General features: G+C 36.6%; 4 protein-coding genes across 6 annotated transcripts; 2 read left to right on the forward strand and 2 right to left on the reverse strand.

The window, feature by feature from the left end:
* Positions 1-97: 97 nt before the first annotated feature.
* Positions 98-11,926, reverse strand: LOC113684060 (major vault protein alpha). Its single transcript, XM_027201359.2, has 30 exons — positions 11,847-11,926; positions 11,083-11,216; positions 10,918-10,984; positions 10,752-10,806; positions 10,416-10,573; positions 10,193-10,284; positions 9,379-9,448; positions 8,662-8,756; positions 8,369-8,435; positions 8,097-8,238; positions 7,740-7,841; positions 7,237-7,327; positions 6,550-6,610; positions 6,375-6,469; positions 6,097-6,181; positions 5,858-5,914; positions 5,696-5,746; positions 5,116-5,161; positions 4,901-4,980; positions 4,624-4,683; positions 4,445-4,523; positions 4,102-4,244; positions 3,745-3,845; positions 3,267-3,357; positions 2,054-2,143; positions 1,811-1,856; positions 1,399-1,463; positions 1,239-1,319; positions 1,054-1,134; positions 98-601 (listed from the first exon to the last, which is right to left on the reverse strand). Exons 1-30 carry the CDS (start codon positions 11,898-11,900, stop codon positions 488-490), a joined length of 2,553 nt encoding a protein of 850 aa, XP_027057160.2. The 5' UTR covers positions 11,901-11,926; the 3' UTR covers positions 98-487.
* Positions 11,927-12,091: 165 nt separating this feature from the next.
* LOC113684102 (cyclin-J) lies at positions 12,092-17,087 on the forward strand. Its single transcript, XM_027201427.2, has 4 exons — positions 12,092-12,546; positions 13,240-13,527; positions 14,354-14,513; positions 14,969-17,087. The coding sequence occupies exons 1-4, from the start codon at positions 12,267-12,269 to the stop codon at positions 15,027-15,029; spliced, it is 789 nt and encodes a 262-aa protein (XP_027057228.1). The 5' UTR covers positions 12,092-12,266; the 3' UTR covers positions 15,030-17,087.
* Positions 15,017-21,948, reverse strand: LOC113684101 (DNA cross-link repair 1A protein). The gene is made up of 10 exons (XM_027201426.2): positions 21,356-21,948; positions 20,902-21,059; positions 19,605-20,702; positions 18,812-18,930; positions 18,572-18,633; positions 18,140-18,218; positions 17,900-18,045; positions 17,516-17,670; positions 16,917-17,058; positions 15,017-16,760 (listed from the first exon to the last, which is right to left on the reverse strand). Exons 1-10 carry the CDS (start codon positions 21,837-21,839, stop codon positions 16,594-16,596), a joined length of 2,610 nt encoding a protein of 869 aa, XP_027057227.2. The 5' UTR covers positions 21,840-21,948; the 3' UTR covers positions 15,017-16,593.
* Positions 21,949-21,988: 40 nt separating this feature from the next.
* LOC113684115 (F-box/LRR-repeat protein 4) lies at positions 21,989-25,354 on the forward strand. 3 transcript variants are annotated; one of them, XM_027201449.2, is made up of 3 exons: positions 21,989-22,249; positions 22,633-22,799; positions 23,286-25,354. In XM_027201449.2, the coding sequence occupies exons 1-3, from the start codon at positions 22,123-22,125 to the stop codon at positions 24,453-24,455; spliced, it is 1,464 nt and encodes a 487-aa protein (XP_027057250.2). In that variant the 5' UTR covers positions 21,989-22,122; the 3' UTR covers positions 24,456-25,354. The 3 variants fall into 3 exon arrangements, with proteins under 3 accessions (XP_027057250.2, XP_089052082.1, XP_089052081.1); XM_089195956.1 differs by having other exon boundaries at positions 21,990-22,220; positions 22,633-22,794; XM_089195955.1 differs by having other exon boundaries at positions 21,991-22,249; positions 22,633-22,794.
* Positions 25,355-27,042: the final 1,688 nt, after the last annotated feature.

A 27,042-nucleotide genomic window follows, 5' to 3' on the forward strand; every position in this document is an offset into this window, starting at 1 on the left:
AGGAAAGTGTTCATAAAAGCCGACAAAAATTAAATAAAGTAATAAACGTGCTGCAGTTTAGGTGGCGATAGAAAAAAAATCAGCAAATGACAAGACAAACCATCAACAATCTTATTTATTAAATTATTCATGTCTTTAATTCTTTCCGGCGACAACTCTTGTCTGTGTAAAATGTGATACACACGTCAGGTATACACAGATCTTTTCCCACCACTATTTATTGCCATTTGAATTGTCCATCTTTAAAAGGAACTTTCCAATTGGTTAGTGTGCTGAATCAATGCTTTAAACCAAAGATTCTAAATCTTTATATTTTTTCTTTTTCAAATCTAAGTCCTTTATTTTTTGGTTCCATTACTGTTTTTAAGTGCGAGTGCACAGACAGAACTTACAGTTTAAAAACCAGTCTGTTATCATATTGACGAAGAAAGTTCACCTTAAAATTACTGAGTACTGTACTGTACTCCTGAGCTCTCGTTATCGGTCTCTAGCTCATCATTGCCGGCTGGGAAAAGCCGCTTGGGGACTGGTACAGGTTGAGAGGCGTTTTTCCATCAGTAATGAGGACATTCTGTATCCCCAGTCCCTTGAGGAGCCCGGCCTGTCGATAAAACGGCAGAGTATAAAAGAATACATATCTATTTAGCTCGGGTCATATCTTTCCATTTCCCGCGTTGCGTTGCAATGTTTACCACGCTTAAGAGAAGTTGGTAGATTTTATCAATTTTTACTCGTGGTGGAATACTTTCAATTTTTTTTAAGTGATCGTCACAACACACGCGGTAACAGAAGTAACCGGGAGCAAATCAAACCAAAACATGTGATCCGTAAAAAGCGCGGGAAAAGCACGCGAAGTCATAAACGAAGATAAGCGCGGAAAAAGTACGAATAAAGGTATTAAAATTTAGATAAAAAGAACACAAGCCCGCATATAACATCAAAGATTAAGATATTGGTCAGCAACCAAATAATTACATCTTCAAAATTATCTCCATCCGTCCTCCGCTGTTATTAAAACGCTCCCAGTGTAACAGTGTAAAGTTTAAACCTCACCTCTGACTCAGGACCAGAGCGCGCAATCTTACTGATCGTCTTTGCACTCAGGGCTTCCACCATGGCGGCAAACTTGTCAGTCTACGATAATGATCGAGTTTGAAAATAAGCACGAGGATATAAATATTCTCTTGATATGAGTCATGACCACTTTGAAATTGATGCCAGAACACAATGCTACAAACCTCGATTTCTGCCAGTTCTTTGGCCTTCTGTAGATCGAGTTCATTAAGTCGCTTCTGGTGTTCGAGTTCCCCATCTTTCTCCTTAAATAAGGAATGAGAAATGATAAGATATACACGCATTCCGCTACAGTTGCATCTGATCAATTATCCTCCAACTCACCATTCTTTGAGATTCTAACTCAGCAAGTAGCTCAACTTCAGCAGCTTCTGCTTTGAGTTTAGCGACTAAACACACGGGAAAAGCTACGTTAGAATCAAACATATCTGCACTTTCTATAATGTATGAGTGGTATACAGGGGTACTATGATACACAGCCAATCAGAGAGGAGTATTTTTTACCACATGGTACAAATAAACCATTCATATGGCCGGATTGGCCTCAAAGATGGTGATTTGAAATAACTCAATCTCTTTGTCATGCCTAAGTTTCAAGCAAGGATTAATACTGTTACGCTGCGCGGAAACGACGCAAGTGGTACAAAATAATCTCATCTGATTGCCTGTAGACCATAGTGCCCCCGTATACTACTCGTAAGTAAAGCACAACTTCCACGACCAAACTCGTCTATACCTTCTATTGCACTCTCCCCTTCAATAAGCAAACGTTCTGCCTGAGCCTTTTGGAATAATAAGAACATTTTGTTACTAGAGTAACGTTGATTTAAATCTCGAAGAGGTTGTTGAAATGAAACAAACAAACACGAACTTGTACATTATCGAAAGAAGCGTCATATGAAGAATTCTGAAAAGTCCCACAAAATCAGAAAATTAGCAACATGTATGCAAAGGGTGGGTATATATGAAGTTGGCTGACCTGTGCCTCAGATTTAGTTTGTCCTGAAGATTCTACTGCGGCAGTAATCGCTCTCAGTTCAAATAACTTCACTCGCGCATTTTCAGCTTCCTAATGAGAAAGACACGTTTTTAATTACCATTTCTATTTTCACAATGAAAAATGAGTATAATTAATAATGGTAATTGAACTGAGTGGAGTGCAATTTGGGCTGAAATCATACGCGTGATTTGAAATCACAAGTATGATTTCAGACCAAAATTGCACGACACGAGGTTCAATTATCACTTTATTACATCCACTTTGAAATCGCCCAAATACAGGCTTGGTCAGTTCAATTATTTTATTGATGCTGTACTGAGCCGATTTGAAATTAAATTCATCCATTTTATGGGGGAGGAAAATAAGAGTTTTAGAAACAAACTTTGCAAAATTTGCCACATGATACTACTTGTCTTTTATTTTCTTGAAATTTGATAGGTTACTTTAAAAAAGCCTTGAAATCTGATTGGTTGTTTTGTTTTTAGTGTAGCCTCCTCATTAGCTGGGAAAAAGATGTGATTTAAAGCAAATAATGATGTGATTCGTGAATAAATCGCACCGATTAGAGCCAATCAGATTACAGGGACCACCAGTGATTTCAAAATGGGTGTAATAAAGTAATAAATCTATTCGTCAAGTTATAAATGCATTTGTAAATTCATCCACTCCGGCCCAATAAAGGTTTTAAAGGGAAGCAACCCCCTCCACACTCCATTGCCCTTCTCCTAACAACTTGTTAAAAGGAAAAATAGGGTAATTTAGTATCATCAACTGAGTTGATAACGTAAATTGGCCAGCGCAAAGAGTTTCAAAGCTGACATCTCGAGCGTTAGCCCTTCATCAGAGCGAATGGCTATTGACAAAAACACGTAATAATAACATAAGCGGTGCTATGGCAAGTTTAAAAACATAAATTTGACTTTGGCCCTGAGAGAAATATCCAGAGAGATGGAATTTTTCTACATCACCATAATATTTGTGCACAGGAGAAGACTATGGAATCAAGAAAAATTGCGAATTAAGCGCCTGAACTCAACATAATCTAGTCTTGAGAATCGGGAGTGGAACCCAGGCCACAATACTGGATGAGAATAAAACAGCTTCTAGACCCTTTACCATCACTGATTCGCGTAACACAAGTTTATAATAAACTGGTCCTTTACTTTGTTGTAAGCTCCTTCACTGCACGAACCTTCTCGTTAGTAAGCTTCTGTCTTTCTAACAATCCTTTCGCCATTTGTTCTGTTCTTTTAGCTTCATGTTCAGCAGCTCGCTCAATGGACCTGATATGTAAACTCTACTATGATCAGTTTCATTTTCTCCTTACACTACCAACTATACAACCATCGCATCCACTGCTAGCGATACTAGGATACACTTCACCGGCTCGTTGCTCACCTAGCGCCCACTTACAATCAGCGTCTTTTAACCCTTTACATCTTTACATCCTTATGTATATTCTCTACACTGTTCTCTATACATTTCCTTAGTGTGGACAAGGAGAATTTTTTTAACAATCAAGAGCTCCATTAGTCGGTAATCATTTCTTTTTTCACGTGACCTTAGTGATTGATTAAGGGATATTATTGTAAGGAGAAATTAGATGCTAGTCAATCAAAGGGTGTTGACGTAGAAAGTTGCTTCTTGGAAAGGAAGGTTGCTGAACTTACTTTGTAGAAATCTCAATGGCCATTTGAACAGATTTACTGAGGCTTTCACTCATTTGCAAATCCACAGGCTCGATGCTTTGGATGTCAACATTAGTAACCACCTGGTGATTTAAAAAAAAGGAAAACAACTCCTAATTTTCCATTCGTAACTTGACCTCACGTATTAAAACAAGCTAGAACTAGACTTTGCCTTTTTTAGGTCAAATGTCTTCTTTTCAAGCAATTTTACAAGGAATTCTGTGCCAAAAGCGTTCATGTGTCTTGATACAACTTAACAGGATTCAAAAAGTCCCGATAAGATTATTTTAGAAGAAATCGACTTCAACTGACGACAAAGAATGCTTTTCATTCCCTTACCAGTTGATTAGCGTCAAATCGAAGGCGTTGTTTGATTGTTCCATCTTTCTCGACTCCGAACACGGCCCTCTTAATGAGAGATGTGGAATGGCGATGAAATTCATCAAACGCTACTTGTGCTACTTTTCCGCGGATTCTACTGGCTAAATATGGAGAAAGAACGCAAGTTTCTTTTAACACACATACCTTCCATTCTTATGCTTAATAAATGGTGGGCGGAGGGGTGGGGAAAGAGCGGGAGACTTATATATATAGGAGTGTTTTAGTTTCTTAACCAATTGGAAAAGCCCTTTAAAGAAATGCTAGGTTTATCTTTTTGAATCAGAGTAATACTGTATCTTACCAACACTCTTGCAAGCATTTCCAATATAATCTGGGACAGAAAAAATTGCCTGTTCTGACTCATTATTCCCTCTCTCGACCTGAAAGTACACCAAACCAAGTTAGCCTTCTCCCAGATTCTGAAAGATGATTGGCTCACAAGTAACTGAACGTCTTAAGAGTATTCAAAAACCAAATTACCTCAAAGAAGTTGTTCATTGCAATTCTGATCTTAAGCCTAGCATGGTCAGATGTTTCCACCTGCAATAAAAATAAACGAGTATTAACAAGTGGAAATGAAGTGAAATAGAGCATTTTTCAATTGAGTGACGAAGAACCAAACCCAAAGTAATCCCGACGACCAATCAGAAAAAAGATTTACATTATCAGTAGCCAATGAGAAAGTGGAAAAAGGCACATTACCTGAAGCGCGGGAAAACGTAGCAGACCAAGTGATACACAGACACTAACTGCCTACCTCTATAATATCTGTTATAAAATCCGTTCCCAGCATCAGACAGATGGTTTTCAAGGCGTTTGGCTTCTTAGGTTTCCCAGCTGGTAATTTAAGTCAACAGGTTGATAAGATTACTCATGAAGGAAAATTATTTTGTGTAATACACAGAAAGACTATGTGTTTTGTTGTGGCATAGGTTTTTGAAGTGAAAGAAAAGGAATAGAAAGTTCACTCACCACTCAAGCTAAGCACATTGAAGTTCTCATGTGGTCCAAGTACAACCTGAAATACAAAAAGTACAAAAATGAACAAGAGGCTTTCAATAACCCTTTCCACCCTAAAATCAGTATGCATATTTTCTTTTCTGTTCTGTCTACATTTTCTGAGGTGCTGGCAAAGAGAATTTGTTTTAGTTGGTGATCTCATTTATTCTCATGACCTTAATGTGTGGAGAAAGATGGTTTTTTTGTCTTGTCATGAGCGTGGGACAAAGAAAAAATTCTGAGTCCCCATGAGGAATCGAACCTCAGACCTTCGAATTCTGCACTCTGATGCTCCAACCACTGAGCCACTGAGACTGTTTGGTTCCTAGATGATATTGTAAGGAGAAACTAGATGCTGATCACTCTTCGGGGTCAGAGGGTTAAATTCCATGTTACCAGCCAGAAAGGTGCTGGATAAACAAGTGAGTGATTGCTAGTAATTAGACTGCTGATGAATCAAAGTGGTTGGGGCCTCCTATCAGTCATTTTCCATATCATCTTAGTCATAATGTAACAATAAATTATAATGAAAATCATTCACTTTTCTACATACCAGGTCTGGTCCAAAGATGACTCTTGCAGTTTTCCTTAAATAGTCGTACACCTGAGAAAAGCACATTAAAAATATTGCTCTCATTGCATTTCTCTTCATGTATAAGGAAATTTAAGGGCTTATGAAATGTTGTAAATATGTTTTCATGGATACCAGAATTACCTGAACAGCAGTATATCCTGGGCAGCGGTAAACAATAACTTGAGTCTTATCTCTTCCCTGAATGGAGAACATACATCTTACAGTTAAAATATATAATATCAATAGCTTTTTTATTCCATCATTAATTTTCATTCCTTGTTCGAAGTTTTTTTTTTACAATTCAATTCTTTCCGAAAGTAAAAAAATGATTCCTTTGGTCTTTGCTTTCATGGGTTGCAAGCAAATAACTTGGCACACACCTCAGCTCTTGTGAATGAGGGATTAATAGAAGATTCAAAGTATGCCATTTTCCGAATGTCACCAGAGCCAATGCCTCCACCATTCCTGAACATTAGATGAATGAAAATGTCAGTTTCTAAAATGTTACTGTACAAATACCCTTTAACATTTCAAACACAATCAGTTTGCCAGTTCATCTGATAGACACAGAGAAAATTAAAGAAGGCAAACTAACCAAGGCAAATGCATTTTTGCAGCAATAAAAGAATATAGAAAACCAATACTACGGAAGACAAACTTAAGAATATTTTCCACATCATCAGTGAGGTCCTTTTCCCATAATTCCTCATAGGCCCCCAGTAGATATGCTTGTGGTCCCATAACAGCACGTACCTGAGACAAAATAACAAAGATGAACACTGTGAGAACTTAATAATTATCAATAATTAATTAAACCAAAGGCAACTACTCACTGCACCACTCTGTGTGTCCCTAACATAAATCCCTTCATTTTCACAAAGAGGGACAGCCTTCCTATTGAAATAAATAATACAGATTAAGTCAGAATGTTAATTAAACATCTTGGAAAGATAAAAATAAAAGTATTTTGTGATCACTGCTTCCCTGCTTACTTAAGATCATAAACTATTACAGGTACTGGTAGTGGTCTGTTCTCAGTATTACTTTTTTCCTGATTGCCCATATAATTCATTTACAATAGTCACAAATCAATATACGTGGTTTGAACCAGTAACAGTTGATCATGTGGTCTGATTATCCTGTGAAAGTAGTCATGATATGAAAAGTTGCTGGAAACAGGGGCAAGTGACATTTTGACAAACTGAGTGGATGTAATCAGGTAAAGTGAAGCTGGTGCTAGAACTTCTACTCAGACTTTTGAGAAGACAGTCAGTATCATGGACAACAAATGATCTAATCATCAAAACCAAATGGACTGTTTGGGTAGCCCAACAGTCCAACTTGCAAACCAGCAAACTACCATGTCTTAAACCATCCCAATGTCACGTCTCAAACCATCCCAATGTCACGTCTCAAACCATCCCAATGTCACGTCTCAAACCATCCCAATGTCACGTCTCAAACCATCCCAACTCAAGAAAAAAATGCCATCAACACTTATTAAAAACAGCTCTCCAGACCTTCTTGCTTTAACAGCAACTTCTATTGGTGGAATGTATTCAACTGGACCAAATATCATCCAGCGGTCCCCTGGAGAACGATGATACTTCTCTGAAAGGATAAATATCACAAATCAACACAGTACAGTCATTATATGGGGATTTTTAGAAAACATACAATGAACAACTTCCAGATGGTTTGAAAGGGGTTATCATCATCATGATTTGAAAAGGGTTATCATCATCATCATCATCATCATTGTCATCAGTCCTCTCCCCATCAAGTGGTGCACAGGACATTGACTAGCTTCTTTCCTTTAAATCTTCTTAAAGCCACAATGCCTGCTTCCAGCTGGGTCTAGAGTCCTGAGTTGTTCTCTCTATAGTCCTTTCCCAGGGTGATTTTGGACTGTCTTTTTTCTTGAACTCTCCAGAGTTCCCTTGAGAGTTAAGGGATGCTTCAAAGAAAAGTTATTATCCATGCATAAATCTTTAACTATATGTCATTTGTAGCAATCACTCACTCTTTGCATATTCTTCATCAAAATGATCCACTGCTGACAATACCAAGGCTTCATCTGCCTCCAGGATATAAGAATTCAATATTCCACCATCCAAGTCTTCTCCTGGCAATCACAAAATTTATACAAGAATGTGTTATTTAAACAATCCCCCAATGAATTGTCATTTAATATATGACATTCCTTTTAGTGTTTGTTGCCCCTGTAAAATGATCACAGCATGCATCGCCCTTCTTAACTCAATCAGAGCTCCTTTCCTTCTTCACCAATCAATAGTAATTGATAGAATGGTGATAGATAATACCATCAAATGGTTGCTTCACCAATTTCAAATGTTTGCTTTTTAATCTTAAGAATTACCTGGATGTAAGAAAAAAGAGGCCACTCCTTTGCGAAGTTCTTTCTTGCCCAGCTGGTTATGGCCTTTGCTATCAACAGGGTCCATAACAATACAGTATTCTTTACGAGACAAAACTGTCTGAGTCACTTCAGCAACAACTTCCTGTTAATTTCAAACAACACATTAAAGGAGTTTCCTTGATGTGCTGTTGTACTTAATTGGTCTTCAGTTTTGATAAAGAAGAATTAACAATTATAACATAGCTCTCATACTACTCAGTTGTCTACTTTACCTCAAACACTTCTGGTATATACATCTCTGTGTCCTCAGAGGTGACAAGCCACTCCTCTCCTGCATTTCTAACAAACATATTTCTCACATTTGGTTTTTAGACAGTCTGATTAATAATCTAAAGATCAATGCAAACTTGCACTTTTGCAAAAAGCAACTAAATGGTTATTACAGAATGACTACAGTTACTAAAATGAGCCATAATTCATTGAGTGAAACCAAGTCTGATATCTTTACAGCTATTCAACACATCACCTTAATTTTACACTTGTCTGATAAAATATAATTCCCAACCTCTTTTTCCCAAGTGCATCAATGCACGTCTGTTTTGCTCTCATGTGCAAGGCTATTGTCTCTGTCAGAGTGTGAGCTTTTTCTACACCCACCACCTGAAGAAGAATGGAATAAGTCATCACTGACAGAAACTTAAATGATGGCAGCAGGGCAGGAGAGGAAAGGAGGGCTACATCAGCCCATTTAATGAAGTTTTGGGGGCAAAGAGCCCCCAATATCCCTACCCTCCATGTTTTAGTGTGCTCACTATTGCTTGCATAGGAGAAAAAAATTTGTTTACTGCAAAATATTAAGTCTCACTTGTTTCATATGGATTGCCCTTAGCAACACAATATAGTGATGGACTTTTTTCAGAAAAAACTGCCTTCAATTTGGTTGTGGAAATAGAGTAAAGACACACTTAACACCCATCTGTTAAGATTGCAAAAACGTTTACAAAAAGGTTTGGAAAACTTGTGGGAGGTTATGTGTCTCACTTTGTGTTTACTGACTTTCTACATAGTTTAAACATTGGTCACTAAATGACAAAGGAAATATTTTTCTGGTGTGCAGGCTAACAGGGGCAGTAATATAAATATTATTTTTTTTAGATTATACCTAAGCCAATTAGTTAGAGTATCCATCAAAAATGATGATGATGCACAAATTGCATCATAGTTATGGTTCTAATCTGGTGTCCAGTTACTCTTACTAGACAAAGGTTTGTTGGCTACTTACCTCCTCATAGGCCCCAGGCAAATAAGCTCCAAGATCTCTTATTAACCATTGCTCAGACGTAACACGATTCCTACAAAGGAAATGAAGTTAAATGAAGTTAAAACTCATATCCAAGAATGATCAAATTATTACATCATAGAAGGAATTGCTATTATCATATAAAACTTGACTAATATACAGCAAATAAAATTACTTTTGGTAAGTAAATGGATAATATATGTGATTTTGGTATACATGCAGTAAAACAATGGATAGCATTGAAGGCATGCTCTGATTGGGGACTCAAACTGCAAATATCCTTTGTCATCCACCTCAAAGCAACTTGCACGAGATTTGCATCTGAAAATTTTGTAACCATTGCAGGAATAAATCAGGTAAAATCATCTAGTTGTGCTTTATTATCTCAATGTTTCAGTATACACCAAAACAACAATTAACATTAGTGGCTAACAGTGGATATTTATCTTGATGCTTAGCAGCCTGGTAAATATACACCTCCACTTTAGTGAATAGTTTTTAATACTAAGGTAAATTTTATTCCCTCCATCAAACTAAAAACCAATGAACAATTTGATTAAATTCTCACAGGTCAATTCTATACTGACAATCATAATGCATTTAAGTACAAGCAAGCAAATCTCAAAACCACAACTTACTACCATAGCTATTCCAGTTCAGTTTCTTGATACCAAATTGGTTTTTCCTTGAGAAAATTTCTCTTGTTTATGTTTACCTGAGTTCTACAGTTACTAACTATATAAAAATAGTAACCAAGGTTTGCTTTGTTTACTCTGAATTAATTAATTTAACTCACTTTCCTGTCTTATCCACTAATCCCTGACTGGCCTTCAGCCGCAAGGCTTCTCCATGTTTGATGATACAAGGTCTTACTCTTTTTTCAATTTTCTGCAGGAAATTACAGCCGTTTCTGACATTAAATAGACTGAAGGAAAGTCACCCATAACAAAGCTGTTTTCATGGATAAAGGTTAAAATAAATTCCTTAGAAATAAGTTGTTTCATTTAATATTAACGTACTGCATATGGTGTTGGTCTGTAAGTCAGAGGTCCCTCCAGCTGCCACATATCTCCTGCCTTTCGCTCCTCTTCACCATCTATATGATCTACAATGGCTTTTAACTGAAGACCTTCATCGGGTCCAATAACTGGGAGAGCCTTGATTCCAGACTTACCACCTGTGCAATCAAATTAGAAAAGGTAACTAATTTTTAATCAAGGATTGTTTGCCTCAGAGGAATCACCTGTCCTAGCAACTCTGTACAATTGTACTCCAAAGATATCACAAAGTACTGTCCATAATGTCATTTAACATACACATTAATATGAATCTAAATCAACAAACTGGACACCTACCAGACATTTTTCTTGCTCCTTCAATGGCTTCACCAGGATAAAGAGGGAATGGTTCCTAAACGATAAAAACCACAAAGTAAAATTACAGGCTTCTTTGATACCCAAATGCATTAAATCATAAAGAAAAATATGAAGAGTCGTCATTTGTAACAGAAACTATTTAAACCTTGAAAAATCTCATTTCTCTGTGCCCATGGTTCAAGTCACACTGTTTTCCTGGTTCACAAGGCTGTCTGAAATGTGCAAGAGAAAATGCAGTTATGGTTTGAGATCACAAATATTCAGGGAGATAACTGTAGAAATAACACAAAAATATTTTTTTAGGACTCACTTGACTGGGTTTTGTATGACACAGTAATGACCTGGTGGAATGACAACAAATGGCAAAGGACCAGCCACTAATTGGTGATTATCCTGTAGAATCAAACTCTTTGGACCCACTTCCAGTACAGTCACATTAGTGTTCTAAAAATAGCAAAAGGACTCATAGGATGAAGAAAGCCAACTGACTACGTAACTAGTTACTTTCATATCTGTCTTAGTTTGATTTCATTCTCGGTTCACTAGTTGTTATCAACTTCAGCAGGGTTACACCTCCAGGTGTGACGTCCAACACTATTGACGTCACGAAAACTGTTTCACTTTCCCAGGTGAGAAGAAAGAAGAAGAAGATTTTAAAAACAGTACGAAGAAAAATATACTTAGTTCAGAAGATATTTGGTAGAGCTAATGCATTCAATATCTAGGAGCATTTAACGTTCAAATCCCCATGGAAAAGTGGAATTGGTAACCTTAACTGATAAGCTACGTAAAATTAAGCGAAATTGAAACTTTTCAAAATTTCAGAACATACATTTCGATTTTTGTCGAAATATTGTGTTCTTTTGCCCTTAATAGCTGCATCAACTGGCAAAACGGAGAGATTGACAGAATTAAAATGTCACTACTTAGATAAAAACCATTTGGAATCATCGACGATTAGCAGCTGAACATTTTAGAACTTACAAACTCCCTGAAGAATTCCTCCCCATAGAAGAACAGTTAGGAGCGAGTCAGTGAGCAAATAATCCAAACGCATAACTACGATGTACCTACCAGATCTAGAAGATGAATATATTGCATAGGCTGAATCCGGACAATATTACTCATTATTCTCCTCTTGAATCGATGTAATTAAGAGAGATCACCACAATCCGTCCGACTTGTGCAGAGAAAACGAATGTTATGCAAATCTTATAGAAAGTTGTTATTTCCAGTCTCCAACCGTCTTCTCTGGGGTCCGCCACGGTTACTCCATATTTGGAGTGTTTGTTCCAAATATGGCATTGTATAGAACTCCCGCTAAAGTCCAAAATTGATACTTCGCGTTGCATTACCCTAGAGGTATATTGCTGGAACTCGAGTTCCGTTTTGGAATTTAGTTTACATTGAAATGCTAAGCACTGGAGAACTACTTAGATAAAATAAAGTGATCAGGATCTTCTTTGCTGCCTCTTAAAAGCATATTCCAAGACGATGATGGTGGAAAACGAATGGTGGAAATCGCAGCTCGCTCTGGAAATACACGACGTTCTCCGAGAGAAAGAAACCAGATTGCCACCTTTTACTTCATCTTCACCTCAGTTAAAACTCAGGCGTTTTCTTGTTGATTGGCTTGCTGTATTCTCCGAGAGGATTAAAAGTTCTCATGGTGTGCTTCATTTAGCTGTGTATTATATGGACCTCTTTATGGATAAATTTGACATAGATGAACGCAAACTTTATCTTGTTGCGTTATCATGTTTGCTGCTGGCAGGTAAGTGTTATGCTCCAGGTGCCTGCTTAAGGTAAGACTCCAGCACTCCTTTCTAGCATTTAGAAGAAACGGTTATCGGAAATAAATTGTTACATGTCGTATTGTGATGCTATAATAAGTAGATATATCCAAGTTTGATAAAAAAAAATAAAGTTGATCGTTATTTCCAAAAAAAAATATTGAGCTTACGTACCTTACGTACCACTGAGAGAAATTGTTTTGTTGCTTCATAGATCACAATAAGAAAAGAAAAACTTTGAGTCATATAGTCATAGATTTAATTAATCATTTTGATGCCATGTAAACCAACTTCTGTGAAGATCTTAAGAACGGAACCCTCTGAACCTTCGAACAAAGCGCGCCTTTCGACCTAATTAACATTGTTCAATAAGGTATTCGTTTTTCCCCTTGGGGGAATTTTTCTCCGAATTACAAAATGTTTTTAGGCATCTATTTTTTTCTCGTTGGCAGAGAATTTATAGGCAAACTGATATCGCTTTTTTATAAAATGACATTAAGTTGCTATAAGAAGTAGATAAGATTTAACACTTCGACCATTTTAGCCAAACGAATTTAGAAAATTCCAACAAAACTCTCAATTTAACTTTGGTGGAGGTGTTTTCTAGTGCTTTCTACCCGGAAAATGATGTATTTTAAAGTGTTGACCATGCGTTCTTTTTCATTTTTTAACAGCAAAGTTTGAAGAAAATGAGGACAAGATACCAACCATATCAACACTGAATGCCTACGTTCATAACCTGTTTAGTGCACCAGAATTTCATCAGATGGAACTCCTGCTACTGAATTTTTTCTCATGGAACTTAGATTTACCTACACCTGTACACTTCATGGAATACTACTTGATTCATGCAATTTCAGCAACAGACTGTCAGTCTGGTGGAAGAAGTCTTGAGGATAACACCAAGCCAATGGCTTATACCAGGAAATATGTGCATTATTTCCTGGAAATTGCTTTGCAGGGTAAGATATAATTTCAAAAAAATATTTGGACTAACCCTCAACCCTTTAAACCTTTTGAGTGACCAGAATAAAGTTTCTCCCCACAGCAATACTGCTGAATCATTGATTACAATCATGATAATAGAGGAAATGGTCACCAACCTAAGAAGCTTGGATTAATAAACAAATTTTCCTTGTTAGATCCAGATGAAATTTAAAGAGAAGAGTAAGGAGAATGTGGGTACTGATGTTAGGATGCAAGGAGTTAAAGGTTGTCTTCACACTTAATGCTTCTCACATCCCTTGGCCCCACAAGTTCAAAATTTGGCATATTGAAAACTTCCTAGTAGACAAAATGTGAGCTTATCATAACACTTCGCCCAAACATTAAACCATTCCAAAATGGAACAAAAACAAACAAGCAAATAAAGTGTCCTTTCATGGGTTTAGGTCCCACTTATATGGCTACATTTGTATATCATGACAGTGGAGGGGATTTTCCAGTGAGGTACAGTAAGGAAGTATTACTAATATATAGATTTAGCCAAGCCTAAAAGCGGAGCTCGCAATTTTTTTTTCCCCACACAACTTGTCCTGTCCAGGACTAGAACCCAGGTTGCTTGGAGCCCAGTGCACTGACCACTGGACTGCTGAACAAAGCCGTGGCATTGGCGTGCCCATGGTACAGTTGACCAGGCATGTCAAAAGTAGCACCTTGAACAGTTGTACGGTTGTACAACCAAATTTTTTCAGCTGGATGGGTTACTACTATTTTGTATAATTATGGGGCTATGCCTTGCGAGCTCTGCTATTATTTGCCTAACTATTTCTCTTTTCTCCATTTTAGATCATTCATTCCTGGCATTTCCTCCCTCGGTGATAACATCAGCAGCAGTAGCTGCATCACGACTGAGGCTTCACCTCTGCCCATCCTGGACACCCCTACTGATCAAGGTTACATCCTACACATGGGAGCAGATCGCACCCTGTGTGCATATTATGTTAAGGTACTGGAAGACATAGACTTCAGATTAACAAAGAATGGCAATATCTATTACAATTTAAAGGTGGTACTTCAATCCTTTAGCTTGGTGAAAGGAAAGAGTAATCTGATTTTGTATCTTAGTAAAAGAAAAAAAAGAATTTAATTCATCTTGAATTAACAAGGTAGCTAAGTAGCTAATGTCTTCAAGAAAAAATTAATTCAAACAAATTGTAAATAAACATTGTAAACAAACATAAACAAAATGTTCAAGATTCCCAATTGGTAGGAGGCAGTCCAGTTGGCTATATACAAAGTGCAGAAAAGGAGTTGAACTTGAGGCAACCAAGAACAAATCCAGTGAAAGACAGGATAGAGGGCTTGAACCAAGGACCACTTGATTACAAGAATAGTGCCCCAACCACTTAGCCACCCTGCCTCCCCAAATGTATTGACACATTGTATTGTTTCTGACTTTAGAGCACATGATGCAGATGAGAAAGCAATGTCACAACAGAAAGCAGTTAATGCCAAAGGATGAAAAATCTTCATTTCCTGGAATGAATAACAAGCTGGACACACATAAATGTATCTCAGGATATAAAAAAACAAGCCACTGGTCTGAAATATAAATTGCTAAAAATATCAGCTGCAATAAAAACCCCTTTCAGTCCACTTGGTAAATGAAAACTGGCCAGCAAGAATGAAACAAAATTGCTTCAAGTGACAGTCAGTAATTTATGATTTTGATAAGAATTTGACAAGGCAATAAACTTTTCTATGCCCAAAGCTTCTCGAAGTTCATAAGTGTTCATAGGAGAGCTTGCCTCTGCCTTGTTTAAAACCTTTGTATCAGACTTGCTGGCTCATTTAAAAGTTCAATACTTTTCAATGCCAAGTTCAAAGTGCATTGTTTCCAACATGTATGAAAGTACTTGAACTTCTAAAATCAATTCTATAAATATATTGCTGGCTTCCACAGGGTGTGAATAAACTATTTCCATACTATCATTCAATCTGTACTTTTTATATTCTAGTCCAAGACCATTTTTTCTCTACTGAATAATTAGAAGTAAGCTGAAATTCCAAAAACAGAGTACAATGGTGATATTTAATGAAATATGTAAGGTAAAAAACTGACTCAGAATTCAATTTAAACTTTGATTGTCACTTAATTTTTTTAAATTTTAATTTGAAGACTACATGGTCTTGCAGATGAAAAGTAATTTTTAGTAGAGAAGTTTGTGAACCATATAGAAACTGAAGGCCCAGTAACTTTGCAAGAAACAAATATGATTTTACAATACAGTCCTTACTTTTGGTCCTAGGTTGTACATGCTCTAAGGGTCTGAGAAACTCACACAACCTTTATAATTTTGCTTTTACCAACAAAGTTGTTTATTTTCCACACAGCTGAACACAAAATCAACTTCCAAATGCTAAATCACTCCACAAGCAAAGTTCACATGTTCCTGCAGATCAGCAGGTTATTGGCTAGTCTCTTAAAAAGTTCAGATACTCTAGTCTAGTATGAAATTAGATGTGATCTGAAGATAAGCCAAGTAGAATCTTTACTGACACTGTCCTTCTAGTCTAAATTGTGAGAAAATTAGAGTGATTTACAGTCAAGTATGATTTTATGTCAGTGATGTATAAATAAGTACATGTAAGCATAAGCACAATAAGAATATATATATATTTCACTTCTGTGGATAAATAAGAGTTTCTTCATTCACCAGTTCAAATAAGGCTATCTGAGTGTATTTAAAATAATGAAGCATCAGAAAATCAACTGAGAGCTTAAACTTATTAACATAAAAGCAGCTACATGTAGCTTTAAATACAGAAAAATTATGCTTATCCATATGTGCTGTACCTATATTTGAATTATATCTTGAGTACTTACTGTAAACAATTCTCAAGATTGATGCAACAAAATAACCATAAATAATGGTTATAGAAAAATACTACTGTACAATTTTTCATTTCATGGGAATTACAAAATACTTAACATTTTGTAGGCTTCATAGACAATCATCAAATATAATTTCTCTCTTTTGGCATGTTCTTTGACAACCTGCCATTAAATTAAGACTTAACATCGCTTAAAACTTTAAGGAATCCTTTGATAACCAGCTGTTGAAGATGGCCTGCATCTGAGCCCTTTTTTCTGCAGAATGGACATTAACAGTAGGAATGATCTTCTTTGGCTGAAGAAACTTAACAAATCTCTCCAGTTCCCTGAAGCTGCTATGCTCACTATAAGGAACACCTAAGCATAAAGACGAAGAAAACAACAATATAACAAACCCTAGGAACTACATCATTGTCAGTAATGAAAAAAACTGACTTTAGGAGAGAAGTGAGGTTGGGTGGAAAAAAACAAGATGGGCTGAGTAAGTTAAATCTAGCATATCACTGTACTTACCATATATTGTCACATTTCCTCTCTTGGAAGGTTTAATCATCGACAAGTCCTCTCGCTTTTCACTGTGTTCCCACCCAGTGGGTTTAAATGCCAGGAGTTCAGCATACTGTGACTTATGAGCCCCCAAATATGTTGTTAGATTCTATCAATAAATAAAATTCATGATGAAAATATGCTTTTAAATTATATTCCATCTTAAACATCTTTCAATGTGTATCTTATTTTAATTTGAATACTTTGCAACTGATAAAACCACAGCAGACACATCTAAAAAAATATCTGGAGTTCAGAATTTGTTTCACTCATAACATCAAATTCTCCTTACTGTCTGTGACACAATTCTTATAATATCAGCTCTGAAATTTGGGTATTGGATCAACTAATAATCCCCTAATTAATACTTTTCTTTACCCTCATAACTAGTGTACTTGATATTGTATTGATATTGTAAGGAGAAATTCAGTCTTCATCAGTCATGGGAGTTAAAGGGTTAACTGAATACATGTTCTGTTTTCCATCATAATAATAAATTTCAAGTTGATTTATCTTAGCCATGAAAGTGAAAAATACAATTTCAGCACTAAAAATTCATCTTTTACCTGCAGCGTTAGCTTTGCCATTGGCAACACATGAATTCTTCCCGCCTTCCAGTCAGTTGTGATCAGAGAATTTATTTGATTGGATTCAAGACAGTCCAGAACCTTTTTCTTTTGTTTTTCTACACAAACTTTACATCCAAGTGCTTCTGCAATGGCTTAACATAAACACAAAACAATATCAACAAACAGTTCCCATTTAATTATTGGTGCCTATGATAGTTAAGCAACAAAATTGAATTCAATCTTTTTAAAAAGTGACTATCACACAAAGCCTTCATATCTGCTGAAATTGTAGAATTGCAGTCTCCTGTGTCTGAATTAAGAATTCTCTCCTCTATACCATCTCACAAAAATATATTAAACTGAGATTTTAAAAGTCCTCACCAAGAAAGACACGTTCTTTCCCAATTGTATATGAGCCACAAACTATCAGTGTCTTTGGGTTTTGTTTGCATGCTTGCACAGCTTTTGAAACAGCAAAGTTGATGGTTTCCTCTTGAGGAGGAAAGGAGTAATTTGGATCACAGTACCTGAAATGTTTTAAAAAAACAAGTTGTAAATACTGAAGATTATTCAGTAATTACATAACAGATCGAAAAAACATGTCAGTGTAGATGTACTTACGTGGTGTCAAGGTACAGGACATCAATCTTACAATGTAACTCTGGATACCTTTCCATTTCAGGAGAAGCTCGAAAGTCACCTTAAAAATAAATTAAGTAATACTTTAAAATGTACTTGAGGAAACTTCCGCAGGCAATGTTGTCACAAGGGATGTAGAAAGTGATACTTTGATTGTAAACTGACATTCTTTAGCTGGGATGTCATGGACTGTTCAGGGTCACATTCAAGACATGACATTGTTCATCAATTGGTTGGTTATGTCATGAGAGCAATCACCAAGCATGCTGCTTTGTATGTGGTATATAGATGACAGCATGATGAAAAGCTACAATCTTTGTAAATCTTACAGTAGAATAATTGCATTTTTGAATACTTACATATCACATGTGGCAAAAGTATCTTAATTAAATATCAACCAAAATGAAGCTAAACCTGTGTGTAAGTAAGTCTGGCCAGAAGAGAACTGGAACACAAACAATACAGCTCCAGGGCAACTGAAAAAAAAAGTTCAATGAAAAATATAGGCCATGTTTTGCTGAGAATACCACTCAAAACAGATTTTATCCTTCTATCTAAGTCATTATGAGTCATTATTTTAATTACTAAACATATTTCACTTAAAGTAATTTTATTAATTTTAAAGTGATAAGTAACAAACTTAGTAGTCCCTACTGGTTTGCCTCCAGAAGTGTAACTTGAACATTTTCCACAATGGTTGGTGCATTCATGGGAAGTGGATGGACAAACTCTTTTTTAACACACAGCTTGGATATGACCAGATTTGCAGTGATCTTAACAAAAAAATTATAAGTGAGCACTAATTCTTAAATCAATTACTGGCTGTTTTTATCAAATAATATACCATAGTGGAGTTATATTACCCAATTATGATTGTCTTCTCTAATTGTCTGAGTGAGACCAATTCTGAGAGAAATTTTTTATTGACAGTTCAAAAATATGAGCATATGTCTTTTCTAGAATCAAGTGAAGAGTTGTTTGTCAGTTAAGGCTTTGGAGGTTTGGTATGTGAAAACCGATTGGTCAGTTATGCCGTTGTTCATCTGGTTGTCAGAGCCAAACAGTGTCAGTCAGTTTCAAACTATCAGCAAAGTTGTGTTGATGTTCTAAATAAGAGGTTTATAAGGTGCAGGTAATTGTTTACATCTGTCAAAAAGGAATCTGTTCTAAGTTAATAAACCAGCTTTCCAAAATCTTTCACAAATCTGATCACCATGCATGACAAGGCTTGTAGCAATGAGATACATAAAAACAGAACCCAACTAAAATATTATCCTTACTATTATTAAGGATATACTCTCCCACCGATGCAGCACCACAGTTTCTTTAGAAACTTAACCCCTTTATATTTCATTTGAACATCAAGAAGTTATCATTTCTGATCAAGTAACCTCAGGATTAGGGTGCCCTCCCACATCAAATATTAATAAACCCTACAGTCTATTACCTTGCTACAATAGATTGGATTTTTGAATTTCCCATTCAGTCCCATATAGTGATCATAATGAAAATGGCTCAAAAAATAAGCATGACAGCCAGGAATGTTGCCATAGCAAAAAGCATCAACAGTAAAGGCACTGTTAGGGATCTTCTTGTAGAATGGACAACTGCGTTGAGTCTGGGTTCTATTACTACCAGCTAGACCTTCACTTTGACTTGAACTTTGACCTTCAGTTGTAAATCCTGTGTTTTTACGATCATTGTTGAATGTTTTTCTTGTTGCCCAGTGACCCTGTCTTTGGGATGCAGACTGTGATTGTGAAGAGTTTGTTATTCTGGCACCATTCTGAGAAGTTGTTATATTTTTTGCCGGCTTCTTCAGTGGTTTCAAGCCAAAGAACACTCCTATATCAGTTTGTTTCAGAGATGTCTTTGATTTAGAGGCTTCCTTCCCTTTTCTGACAAATGCCAAAATTGACTGTTGTTTCTGGCCTATACTTGAGTGCTCACCCAGATTATCTTCTTTGACATTAATTTTCTTTACATCCAAAGGATGTGGACTTGGTGTAAAATTTACCTCAGCCTCATTTGTATGTTCACTTGTTTTACTCTTTTTCTCCACAACTGAAGCAACAGGTTGGATAAAACACTGCTTGGGCTTATCATACACATCAACACATTCAAGACTGTGATAACTCTGTTGGTCTTTTGTTAACTGATCTGCTGCATAAGAACTTTCACACAAATTTTCCAAGACTTCAAGATCTCCAAACATATCATCATCAGAGGACATTTGAAAATCTCCTGTCTCAACTTTGGTCATTGAAGCCTCATTTTGTAGAGGCAAAGAATGAGATTTACTACATTCTTCAAGGTTTGAATGTTGTGGTGAACTATGAATATTGCAAAGTAATTCCTTTGATGTTTTATTTTCATCTAATTGTACTGCTTCTATAGCTCCATTTGCTCTACCATAAGGTAAACCTACTGTAGCACCAGGGCTCCCAGAAGATTCACACTCATCTTCATCTTTACGGAGTGATTCAGACAAAAATGGTTTTTCTGAAAAGTTCAATTGTCTTGAAGACTTGATTGCTCTTTCATGCTTTTGTTAAGGAAAGAATAAAAGTTAGTTCCAATTAGTGTCAACACCAATTCATGAGAAAGTCTGATAGTAAGAGTTTTCATGCCTCAGATATGGTTTTAAACTTACCAAAATTATTTCAGATTCCTTACTAAGTTTATGCCACAGGAAAAGAAATGATGTAGAGTTAAAAGGTCTTTACAGTATGTCAAACTCTTACTTGTTTGTGCATCAGATTATCTATGTTTCCATTACTTTCTCCTTCATCTCCTCTGTATATGTGACCATAACTCCTGACAGAAGCCAAAAGCTTGTGAGAGTATCTTTCATAATGAGGAGAAAATGTTGATCTGCAGTGGACACCTTCAGGACAATCACCTAACAAAAAAGAAAGGCTCTGTTTTGTATTGATTCAGTTGTTTACGTATCGGATTTGTTTATCTGAATCAGTGAATAAGTTTTCCTATCCTTGCAGTCAAATGGTCCCAGAAGGAAATTTTACCTGATGCAAATCCACGTATGTCCTGAGGTTCTGCATAGAGCAAAGTTAACAAGTAAATTTACACATACTTCTGGCTGGGCTGACTTACAGAGGGTATAACTGTTTGAACAGCAGTTAAATATTAATGACATTGTTCTAACTAAATCTACTAAGCTAAGTACGCTTTAATTACCTATGAAAGAATATTTCCTTCCCAAACAATCGCTGACGTGCCACCCAGGAGATTCTCCAACCAATGCAACGAAAGGCATCTGGCATCTAGGGCAGTACCCATCTACGATGCTCTTTTGAGGTGTGATCTTGTTGTCAATCACAGCTGAGTCAACTTGGCTTCCAGATAATTGATGACTGAAGGTTGAGTCCTCATCATTCAATTCCTTGCAACTACTGGAGGAATCTTCTCTCTTGCGTTTTAGTTTCCTCCCACTGTTCTTTATGATTGTCTGAGAATTATCCGTCTTTGTTTTCTGTGAGACTTGCAAACGACACCGTCGTTGAGGTTTGTTCAAATTACTGGCAGTGCGCTTTGATTTTGGGCTTTTGCGCGGTAAATTCGTTGGTTTTTCATCTCTGCGTGCCGACTGTCCACGCTTTCTTTCAAGCTGCTTTAAGGATTTTTCATCCCAGATATCATCCTCCTCCACCTCTCCATCCATGCCGTACAAAGGTGATATATTATGTATATTACAGCGAATAATCTGCGCTGAGTTAAAACCGTCAAAATCGCTCCGCGTCCACCATATTTAATTCATTTGAAACACTACGTGTACGATACTTACATGTAATGTTCTCCATAACGATGACCGCTGGATAGAGCATTGTTGCAGTGATCAACAGATTACTTCATCTCTTGCAATCTTAAAGCAAGAGAAGAGTTAATCAATTTCAAACGGACAGTGACCGTTTTGTACATCCAAAATCTTTCAAATTAGGTTAAGAATGAGCATGCAAACTTTAGAAAGATTTAGCCTCGAGAGTATCGCGAAAGATATGAGCCTGTGGTGCAACGCATCGATCGCAGATCTTAATCGGTTCAAGTATGTTCTTGGTCCGTTTGATGGCTTGAGTGAGTTTAACTGCGTACATGTACTTTGAACTATTTTAAACGGTTTTGTAACCCAGCACTTATAATTATTTTAGTTGTTTTGAGGTAACATGCACGGTAATGACTTGGGCCATACTCTGTTTGTGGTCGAGAGTCAACTGGGGTTCTTGAGGAATGGGGCGAGGAAGGTGGAGTAACTGCATGAATCTCTCGTGTCTTTTTCCTAGATTCTTATGGCATGAATTAAGTAGTGAGTCAGACTAGCTGGATTTGAAACTTGGAATATAAATGATAAATTGTTGAACTGTGATATTTATGAATGAGGGCCTGAAGCCTTCCCTAGCTTTAAAGGAAGATTTTTGGTTATCCAACATTTTACTTGATATGTTGTTGTTATTTTGTAGACTCTGGCCTTATTCAAGAACTTTTGAATATTTTGAGTCAAAAGAAGCAAATTAAAGTGTGTCACCTTCATGTTCTTCTCCACTCTAATGTTAAGCATGTGGATTTGAGTGTCTGTTCCTCACTCATCAATGATCAGATCATTTCTGCTGTGGGATTTCGTTGTAAGGTTTGTATTGTTTAGTCATCAGAGAAAACATGATGATTGTTATTAGGATATAACAGCTTCATAAAGAAAATTTTACTGGTCAATAAATCCTAAATCCTCTATTAAAAGGTTTATAAGCATAATGACTCATTCTTCTTTATAAAGAATATAAAGCACATGATGCTCTTGACATTTATTGATCATAGCAGTATGCAGGATGGATGTCATACACAAACACAGTTTTTGACCTTACTTTTCCAAATTTACAGTAACTGGATGAAGTCTTAGTTTTAAAGGAAAACAGTTGAAATCATCTAGGACTTCAGGAAATTTCTTCAACATACCTTTGTGAAAACTGAGCTAAAACGTTCCTATGGCAAAGAAATTGTCTGTTAAGTTGAGACAATGCTCTTAGGAAGGTGTGCTAAGCCATCTTAGGGTACTTTCATTAGTGATTCTTTGAATTAAGGACTAGAATTATCTACAGATTTTATTGTCTCTCTTCAGAAAATTACACAGCTCTGTCTGAAGAACTGTTCACGCCTCTCAGCAAAAGCATTGAAAGAGATTCCTTCAGACTTACCACGTCTTCAGTCCATTGATCTCAGTGGATGTTTGGCTTGTACAGATGAAGTGTTAAACTTACTTGGAACATCATGTCCTGAGCTGACAGTATTGCGGGTGGAGTCATGCACCCTTCTCACAGATGCTGGTATAGATGGTTTGTGTGGAGATGATAAAAATCCAAAGTGCCAGAGGTTAAAAGAAGTCAACTTGTCATCAACTGGCGTAACCAGCTATGGAATACAAAAACTATTGAACTCTCAACAAGAAATACAAAAGGTGTCTTTTGCAATGACAAACTCAGTTGATGAATTTGACATAAGTGCTCCAAGCCTAAAACTTATTTCTTTGGATTTGTCATGCACATTTATCACAGATACATGCATGAAAGTTCTCTGCAAGAGGTGCCCCTTATTATGTGAGCTATCACTTAACTGCTGTACTTCACTCACAGCAATGTCTTTAGAGTTCATTGCTTCACTAACCCATCTGAAGGTTCTGCACATTGGTGATAACAAGGCAATGAAATTTCATCCCCATATTGCACAATTCTTGGTCAAAGCTGGAAATTCGTTGATTGTGCTGAATATTTCTGGAATGGATAGAGTGGATACTGAGATCATTGGGGTCTGCTGCAGGTCCTTACAAACTTTAAATATGGCAGACTGCACTGAAGTAACTGGCAGTTACATACGTGTTTCAACTTCAGAGGAAAGCAAATGGATAACCTTGACACAAGCTTGCCCAAAGTTGTGTATTCTTAACCTCCATGGCTGTCATTTTTCGCATCACAAATCACTCGCAGAACATCTCTTAGCCATTTTCTCCAAGTCAACAGAATTACAAGAGCTAGATTTATCTGGAATTGAAAAACTGAGTGACGGAATCATTTTACAGTTTATACAGTCATCAGGTTTATCACTTTTGAGGTCTGTTAATCTTTCAATGTGCAGTAAAATATCAGTAGAGTCAGCAGAATTGCTTGTTAAAACATGCAAAGGCCTCTCTCAGTTGAATCTTTCACATTGTAAGAATATTTCTTTGCGTGATGCTGAGAATTTAAAGAAGGTAGTTAGAGATGCTAAAAGTACAGCAAAGATTGCCTGGATATAGCGTTCATATATAAGTTTTATCATCGTAACATTGTGCTACAAATTTTTTTTTCGAAATTTTTTTTAAATTCTTACTCAGAAGTCTTTTGACACCTTGGAAAAAATTAAAAGAATCTGCCGATTTTATTTTGTAGTCAAAAACTGTTAGAGTTTATCGCAAAAAGGAAAGAAAAAGGAAAAGATAAAGTCGATTTCAGGCACAATTTTATCCTCCACACCTGGCCAAGAGGGTTTACTTTGCATATTAATGTTAAAATCACGAAGATGAGACGAAAATCGCGCGCTAGATGGTTTGGCGAGTCAATTGCGCATGGAAAATATTATGAACTGAGCAAGACACCGTTAAGTTGTTGTTTCGCTTCGTTCGTCTTACAAGAAGAAGAAATTGTAATTTTTGAAATGAAAGATGATACTGAAGCTAAACTTTGATGTATGGTGCCATCTGAACCTGACAACTGCTAAGGGGCCCGTGCAATATCATCTGCAATTTGCATTCGATATTTCACCAGAAGATCCCATTTCAGATACCGTGTCGATGAATACAGTTTCTGTACAACTTAAGAGATCCACATACTTTTATTAGTGGCTTACATAATCAAACCTTATAAAATTTAGTTATGCCGAAATTTAGACGAAAATAAGGTGATTTACAATGATCGGAGAAAACTTTGCAAGCCAAGACCGCAAAAACGTGCGAAATAACGCTGTCAATTTCCAGAATGTGCTGATGCCTTCAATGTGGGTAATAACGTTATTACCATTCACAACTAAAACGGGTAGCTGTCTACAGAGACATTTGCCGAAATGACTTCAGGCGAATTGTTTCTTCGGCGTATTTTTGCCCAATTGTTAGGAACCGTAATAACCAAAGACGTTTACTAAACATAACTTGTCTAAATATTTGATGTGTCAAGTCGTTGCTTCTCAAAATAATATTGATTCGATTAGAAAGGTGAGTTATCCGCCAAGCCAACACAAAACATAAAGACCTGTCACAGATACTTGACAGAGTGACATTCATTCGGAATGGGTTTGCATAAGCAACATGATATATCTACCATCTGCGTGGTTCTTTATTGACATATTAATATATAAACTCAGTGATGAATTTTAACTTGGGAAAATTAATGACATCAGTTTAGTTTCGGTATTAGAGAACCTTTCGTGGAGCAAGGTTGAACAGTTGTAGAGAACAGAGGTGAGTATTGGCACTGAATTGTTCATGTCTCTCTATACTCCATGTTATATTTTTTTCATTCTAAGGTCATTTTTTTAGTCATTTGTTCCTTTTCCTCCTTTTGTCGCCGAAGTGACATGTTGACAAGCTTTTATTCATTATATTTTTTGAGGAAAGAGTAAGTAAACCTGAAGGACAAACTTATAATCAGCAGTTTTATAAAAAGTACGTCTTCTTGATTATGATTCTTTAATATTTCCGGGTGATATAGTGTGAGATCCAGCAAGAAGCAGATTTCTGTTTTTTCACCTATTCTGTTCAACACACCCTCCAGTCTTACGTTTATTAATCATACATTTCTCCGCTCCGATTAACAAGATTTCCGTTATTTTATCGGGGAAACCACGTTACACAATATCCATTTGTGTTTCCCCAGGTCTCAATAGGTATAACTTTTTTTTCTCTTACGCTCCTCAGAGCTTATGAATTTTAATTAAATGACGAATGGTGTTTCGTGTTATTGCCTGTGTTAAACAGAGATGGCTGTCAGATGTTTTAATATGAAAAAAAGAAAAGTGACAGAAAGAATAAGTCAACTTTAATTTATTTCGTGAGGTAGAAGAAGGAAGGGAAATAAATAGAAAAGCTAAACCTTTTAATTTAATCATCCATACTGAGTGCAATGTGCTGGTAACCCTTAGTGGTCTTCGCTAACGACCGGTTCGCCAACACCTTAGGTCGTACCGCTAACTTCCGGTTTACGGCCAACCTACTGCTTGGAGTTCTGGGAAACAAAATGGCGTTCGAACATTACCGGCGGGATGAATGCGTCGAAGGTAAAACGAATTGATTGGTAGATACTTGAGCGTAAGAAGTTAGCGAACTTGGACGACCTAAAACGTTACCGAACTGGCCGTTTGCAAAACCAACTGCTTGTTTCTTTTCGGCCTCTTAACGTAAACAACTGCGATGAACAATCCGTGATGTTGATGTGGAGATTTTTGAAAGGTCAGTGAGTTGCGAAAGAAACTGGTGATATGGACCAACGATGATCCGTTCTTAGGTTTATCTTTAAGTTTGTTTGATATTCAGGGATATGTAAAAAATAAAGAAGTGATAAATTTGCTCAGGTAATTATATTTTTTTCGGTGGGCATTTTGAAAAAAATAGGGTAGTGCTAGTGAAGACAGTTTAAAATGTCAAATGGAAAAAAAGTGAAGTGCTCGTCATGATCACGTGAAATTTGTAATTTGTGCGACGAGTTATCGCCACAGCTTATGATGGAATCAGGTTAGGTTGTGTTATTATTATTATAATTTTTTGTTCAATTTTCTTTCACCTTCGGGGCGTACTCACTTTTGTAAATGTTAGGACGCAAAGTTTTGTGTCTTTTGACAGACTCCTGGTTTTA

The sequence above is a fragment of the Pocillopora damicornis genome, chromosome 2, assembly GCF_964200805.1.
Source record: "Pocillopora damicornis chromosome 2, jaPocDami1.2, whole genome shotgun sequence".
Classification (NCBI taxonomy): domain Eukaryota; kingdom Metazoa; phylum Cnidaria; class Anthozoa; order Scleractinia; family Pocilloporidae; genus Pocillopora; species Pocillopora damicornis.